The 7,341-nt window shown below is 41.5% G+C and overlaps 1 protein-coding gene across 1 annotated transcript in view; it reads right to left on the reverse strand.

The window, feature by feature from the left end:
• The window catches only part of DNAH12 (dynein axonemal heavy chain 12), a 238,892-nt gene that overhangs the window by 51,432 nt on the left and 180,119 nt on the right, over positions 1 to 7,341 (reverse strand). Inside the window, exons 54-56 of the mRNA XM_023755751.1 lie at positions 5,703 to 5,944; positions 3,655 to 3,802; positions 1,156 to 1,301 (exon numbers count right to left, since the gene is read on the reverse strand). Coding sequence (XP_023611519.1) covers positions 1,156 to 1,301; positions 3,655 to 3,802; positions 5,703 to 5,944 — 536 coding nt within the window. The remainder of the gene's footprint in view (positions 1 to 1,155; positions 1,302 to 3,654; positions 3,803 to 5,702; positions 5,945 to 7,341) is intronic.

The following is a 7,341-nucleotide window of genomic DNA, read 5'->3' on the forward strand; positions in this document are numbered from 1 at the left end:
AAAATTCTAACTCCACCATTCATTAGCTCAGTTATCTTACTAACTTTCGAACTACTAAATCACTCTGGGTCTAAATTTCCTCATCTGTAAAATGGAATAATAATAACACCTAACTCAGGAGTTTGTGAGAACATAGGGCACTTACAACAGTACCTCATGAATGTAAGAGCTCAGTAGTACCTAACAGTAGGTTTGAGATATGGTCCCAAGAGAAGACTTTTAAAATTAGATGACAACATGACTGAATAAGCATTTATAGGAAACTATTTTTCAGATGAGAGTAATTTTCCAAAGTAATATAAATGAAAGGTTAACAATAAAAACCATTTGGAATATTCATATAATTATCACACTATTGATAGTAATTTTAAAAGGTATCCATGAAACTGCATAAATTATAGTATCTTGAAAATGGACATAAATACCTAGTTAAAATAAATACACTGGATAGCCAAAAGCTAGAAATAGCCCAGGTGCCCATCAACAGGAGAATGCATAAACAGTGATACATTCATACAATGCAATACCACTCAGCAACAAAAAAATAGGTATATCATGGTGTGTAAAAGAAACATTGCACAAAAGAGTATGTACAGTATGATTTGTTTATATGAAGTTCTAGAACAGTCAAAAGTAATCTATGGTGAAAAATAATCAGAATAATAATTTCCTATGGTGAGGTGAGGGTGAGGATTTACTGAGAAGGGACATAAGAGAACTTCCTGGAAGTCATGTTCTGTATCTTGACAGAGGTTTGGATTGTATAAGTGTACACTTTTGTATACACTTTTTAAAGGACTCATAGAATGGTGTTCTTAAATATTAGGTATTACATTTAATGCTAATTTTACCTTAAAAGAAAAAAGCATACATAATATTGAACTTTAGTTTATGATATACATGGATGAAGTATTAGGGAAAGTACATCCATTTCTTCAAGTTATTTTGAAACGCATAAAAAAGGATGATTTGACGAATGGATAGAGGGATGGATAAATATTTGATAAAACATCAAGAAAAATGAAATGTTAATTTAGGATGTAGGAGATGGTAGTTATGTGGGTACTTACTCTAAAATCTTTGCAATCTTTCTCTATGTTGGAAACAACTTTCAAATAAAATTACTGAAAAATAAATATATTTTATGTTCCTTACCAACGCCTGGAGTTATTAACAATCACTCCATTATCTATGGAGAAAGTATCTGTTGGTAATCCAGCAATATTCCAAGCTCTAATTTTTACTGGATCACCCAGGGTCTTACTCAATGAGAACTCCTCTGAACATGGGAATTTTTTCTCCTGTAAGAAATAAACAAATATCTGATATTTTCTTTCATCTTGTTGATCAAAATATTTTTCAAATTAAAATATTGATTTGTCATTAGATATTATTTAATAACTATAAGGAACAGAAAAAAACCACCTAAATTGAAAGTTGGACTATCACAGGGATATAAAGCACAGCATAGGGAATATAGTCAGTAATCCTATCTAATAAAAGAGAAACATGGTAATTAGCCATACAGCTGCTACCCTTCCCATTGGCTAATCACTGAGATATGCAAATTAACTGCCAACCAAGATGGCGGCTGGCAGCCAGGCAGCTGATGCAAACAGGGAGGCTTGCTTGCTTCAGTGACGGAGGAAGCCAAGCTTACCCGCCTGCCTTGCCGGCCTCTCAGCTGCACTCTAAGCAACATTGTAACAAATATAGAAGCTAAACAAAACCCCGGGCTTCAGCCAGCAGGACCGCAACATTTCAAATACAGAAGGTAAACAAAGGCCAGAAACCTGCTTTCAGCAGCGGAGGCCTCATAGCTGGAGCCGAGCCTCAGAGCTAAAGCTGGCCCAGAATTTAAAAAAAAGGAAAAAAGGAGCAGTTTGGAGCTTCAGTCACCCGCCAGCCTGAAAACGGCCCTCAGCCCCTCACCCAGGCTGGCCAGGCACCCCAGTGGAGACCCCCACCCTAAAGAGGGTGTGACCAGATGCAAACAGCCATCATCCCCTCACCCAGGCTGGCCAGGCACCCAAGCAAGAGCCCCACCCTGATCCAGGACACCCTTCAGGGCAAACCAGCCGGCCCCCACCCGTGCACCAGGCTTCTATCGTATATAGTAAAAGGGTAATATGCCTCCCAGCACCGGGATCAGCGTGACAGGGGGCAGCGACCAAACCCCCTGATCAGCCCTGTGGCTCTGTGTGTGACAGGGGGCGGGGCCACAACCTCCCTATCCACCCTGCTCTGTTAGTGACAGGGGGGAGCTCCTCAACCCCCTGATCAGCCCTGCTCTGTGCATGACAGGGGGGAGCTCCCCAACCCCCTGATCACCCTGCGACTCTGTGTGTGACAGGGTGCGGCACCCCAACCCCCACCCCCATCGGCCCTGCCCTGAGTGTGACAGTGGTGGCGCCCCAACCCCCTGATCCGCCCTGCTCTGTGGGTGATAGAGGGCGGTGCCCCAACTCCCCTATCGGCCCTGCTCTGTGAGTGACAGGGGGGAGCTTCTCAACCCCCTGATCATCCCTGCTCTGTGCGTGACAGGGGGGAGCTCCCCAATCCCCTGATGGGCCCTGCTCTGTGCGTGACAGGGGGGAGTGCCTCAACCCCCTGATCGGCCCTGCTCTGTGCGTGACAGGGGGGAGCTCCCCAACCCCCTGATCGCCCTGCTCTGTGCGTGACAGGGGGGAGCCCCAACCCCCCTGATGGGCCCTGCTCTATGCATGACAGGGGGTGGCGCTGCAACCTCCCTATCGACCCTGCCTTGAGTGTGACAGGGGGGCGGTGCCCCAATCTCCCAATCGGCCCTACCCTGAGCGTGACTAGGGGTGGCATCTCAACCTCCCGATCCGCCCTGCTCTGTGCATGACAGGGGGCAACGCCCCAACTCCCCAATCGGCCCTGCTCTGAGCCTGACCAGGGGCTGCACCTAGGGATTGGGCCTGCCCTCTGCCACCTGGGAGCGGGCCTAAGCCAGCAGGTCATTATCTCCCGAGGGGTCTCAGACTGTGAGAGGGCACAGGCCGGGCTGAGGAACCCCCCTCTCCCCCCTGAGTGCACAAATTTTTGTGCACTGGGCCTCTAGTCTATAATAATAAAAGTGTAATATGCAAATCGACTGAACGGCCGAACAGCGGAACAACCACCCAGATGTCCTTCCGGATGACCTTCTGGAAGAAGCCAGGGCTGCAGCTATGGGATGGAGGCAGCCGCCACAGCTGCGAGGGATTGAGGCCCGGCTGCAAAGGCCTACTCTTGCACAAATTTCATGCATCAGGCCTCTAGTATAGTAATAACCATGTATAGTGTCAAGGAGGTACTAGGCTTATTGCGGGGATCACCTGTAAGTTAAATAAATATCTAACCACTATGTTGTTCACTTGAAACTATTGTAGTATTGAATATCAACTGTAATTGAACAATTTTAAAAATTGTAAAAAGAAAGTAAAAAATAAAATATATTAGAAGAAGAAGAAAAAAAGAGAAAGTTATACTATGGAAGTACTTTACTGATCCATCAAGAAGGAAAAAAACCCCTTATATTTTCAGTTATTTCTTCACTTCTCTGTCCTTATTATCATCTTTCCCCCCAAAATATCCCAACTTATTCTTTGAATGATCTAAAAAGAAACTTATGAAATATAAAACCATTACCTTGCACAACCTGCTCCAATTTTCTGTACATGTTTGTCGAAAGCCAGAAGTAAAAGCACCAAGGTAGGCTATTACTCCTGCTGATACCAAGACATCGCCAGTCAAATTTTCATATACTATTTGGAGGTCATCTGCAGCTTGAGACCATCTGTGAGATAAACCAAAGGTAAAATAGCCTCACCATAGAGAATGATGGAAGACAGTAATTGAAAGGGCAAGGAGCTTCTAGCTCAGATTCTATAACAAAAAGCCGTGAAATGTTGGATACTTGCTTACCTATAAAATGAGATTAGATCCCTTCTAGGTTTAGCATGCTCTAACACAGATCTATGTTAAACAAATGACAATCCACCTTTCACTATCAGAATATTAGGTGTTGTTGTTGTTTTCAGAATTTGGCCCTTCAGAATAAGCAAAAACAACCCCCACCCCTCCAGCATTTTGTCTAATAATTTTCTTCAGGATGATTTGGTCTAGTTGTTACAGGATAGGAGAGATCTTCTCTTCCCCGGTTGCTAGTATGGTTGGATTTCTTGCGATATCCCAAGAAAAAAATTTTCTAAGACTCATATTGGAGAACAAATTATTTTTATTTGGGTGGAATTAAATCCCTGAGTTTCCAAAGCCCCATTTCCCTTAGTCCAGTCATAGAAGAAGTGTAGCTGGGGCCAGTCTCTAGAGTTTCCTTTCCATATTGGAGCAGAATCAAGTCCAGCATCAGGCTAGCTTAGCTTGTTTCCCAATGCAGTCCATTTGTCCATTATATATGGGGTCCACATGGCTGTGGACCATAGGGCGAATACAACGAAGCAGGAGCAAAAGGAAGCAAGAGTCAAGTGCAACAAGAAAGAGAATTCCTTTGTTTAGGGGATTATGTATTCTCAAATTTTTGTGGGTTTGCAGTGATGATGCTCATTCTGACCAAATATCTCTGTCCCTAGGTTTTACTGACAGGTACCTCTCCTAGTCCCTGGTCACTCCAACTTTACTGGGCATGTGTCTATCTTCCTTTTGTTCTGCCCCCTTCCACCAGTGCTTTGCAGAGAACATACCAGTGGTTCCCTGGGGAGTGCAAAGTTGCAGCTTCCTGGTGAAGCTGCCTAAATGACATACCTATAATGTCTGGTTTTCCCCTTTGTTCCTTTCCTATTATTAATAACTAGCTAATTACAATGATATCATAGTGGTTTCAGTATTTACTGTTTCAGTATTTTTTGTTAGTCTGCAATTCATTACCCAAAATTATATTTAAGTTGTATAGAAGCTGATATACTATTGCTAGGGTTAATATTTTTCCATTTAATGAAAACTTTGCGAAGAAAGTACATTCCAAAACCATCAAATCTGCACTACAAAGTTAAAGGCATATTACTTTATCATGCTATTCATTCAACAAATATAATTAATAAGTGAGGTAGCTGGCTGGCCAGTACAAATAAATAATTAGAACAAAACTAACTGGCATGGTTAGATGAAGCCAGTTATAACCTCTTTGAAATAAATTTCAACAGAGTGAGCCATATATCCATTACTCCCCACCCCCAACATTTTATCATGAAAAATTTTGAACATATATGTAAAACTAGAAAGACCTGTACAGTGATTACCCACCTACTCACCATTTAGATTAAAAATTACCATTTCCTGCCCTGGCCAGTATGGCTAAGTTGGTTGGAACATCACCCCATACACCAAAAGGTGGTGGATTTGATTCCTGTCAGGGCACATACCTAGGATGTGGTTTTGATCCACACTCGGGGCATGTGTGGGATGCGACAAGTCAATGTTTCTCTCTCACATAGATGTTTCTCTCTCTCTCCCTCCCTCTCTCTCTAAAATCAATAAAAATGATCACTTCCCTTATTTGCTTCTCTACAACGTCTTTTGACATTGATATTCTTTTTGAAGAACCTTGGCCAGGTGCCTTGAAGAATGTCCCACATTTTCAACCAGACATTTTAAAATCAATGATCATAATAAATATCAAATAAAGTCACATATTCAAGCCTGACATTTTTATATGTTGCTAAAATAAGCAGAAATATGACCTTGATTTTTCTCCACCCAGTCCTCCAATTAGTTTTGAGGCTCTTTCAAGCTTCTTAGCACAGAGTTCCACCTGATCTTCTAAACGAGCCTTTTCCTCAGTTTTTTCAGAAAAAATATTTTGTAAATTTTCCAAATGATGTTCAACTTCTGCCAATTCTGCTCTCTTCTGATTCAAAATTTCCATTATCTCAGCTAAGGACTTCTGAGCTTCTGTTAAACGGGCTTTCTTAGGAGCCACTACCTGTTTGGGAATAATATATGATGCAGCTGTGATGTATAGTCTGTAAAATTGACATCTTATATAATTCTTTATAGATATTATGAATTTAAAACATTTATTATTATACATTCACTTGTTACTTATAATAAAAAATTATATAAAATAAACATTTTGCCTTAAATCTTACATCTTTTTATACATAAGTAAATTAAAATATATTTATATATTTTGTAAAATATATAAATCATTCTGGGCTAGTACACTGTCATATGTAAAACAGATAAATTATTCTGAACCAACAAAATTTCACAAAATGTAGCAAAAAAAATGACACAATATATACCAAAATGTCTCTAAATAAGTTGCCATTGAACAGTTGCCAAAAACAGAGAAAAATATGTAATTGAATTATAAATGTTTAAAATACATGAATGTGCTTTTTGTTGGTGTTGGTTTTCTATTTTGTTTTGTTCTTTGCATTTCCAAGTCTGTGATCTTCTCAGTCAGGTGAGACCTTGATGTTCAATTTCACTACCAAAACTGAATTTTCCTCAATAAATCTTGAAAAGCCACATTTTCGTTGAGAGAAAAAGTTCTAATTTTATTATGCTCATTAGTGTATCAAGAAAGGGGTTTGCCAAGCAAATTAGAAACAGACTCATAGAAACAGAACAGAAGGGAGGAGGGTCAGGAAGCTAGGTGAAAAGGTAAAAGGATTAAGCAGTACAAATTGATGGTTGCAGAACAGCCACAAAGATGTGGATTGCAGCATGGAGAATATATTCAGTAATGTTGAGATAACAAGGTATGGGGCCAGCTGGGTGCTTAGGGAAGCCAGGGACCACTCTGAGGAGAGCATGGTTTTCCAGCCACTTTGCTATACATCTGAAACTGGTGCATAATGAATGTAAACTGTAGTTGGAAAAAAGAAAAAAAGAATAGGGTTTGCAACTTTATCTTTGAGTGTACTATAAGCCATTGGTAGGAAGAATTTAGATGACCAAAGAGAGTATGTATATTTGAAAGAAGGGAAACCTAAGCCTTCTGCCACAAATAAATGTGAAGGCAAAGAGGAAAAAGGGAGGCACGGTATCAGACACTGAATGTCTCACGATCTCTTCTATTGGCTGAAATCTTGAAGGGGGATATCCTATATAATAAAGAGGTAATATGCAAATTAACCCTCACGCCCTCACAAGATGGCTGCCTAAGAACAGGCTGGCAGGGGGGTTAGTGAGGGACAACCAAACGACTGAACAGCAGGCTGTATTGTGCGACCAGGCCAGTGGGGGAGGGGCAGTTGGGGGTAATCAGGCCAGCAGAGGGGGGGCAGTAAGGCTGACGAGGGGGGGCCATGAGGGGCAACCAGCCCAGCAGAGGCCACCAGTCAGCGGGGGGGGGGGTCAGTAAGGGTGACC

The sequence above is a fragment of the Myotis lucifugus genome, unplaced genomic scaffold (assembly GCF_000147115.1).
Source record: "Myotis lucifugus unplaced genomic scaffold, Myoluc2.0 scaffold_83, whole genome shotgun sequence".
Lineage (NCBI taxonomy): Eukaryota > Metazoa > Chordata > Mammalia > Chiroptera > Vespertilionidae > Myotis > Myotis lucifugus.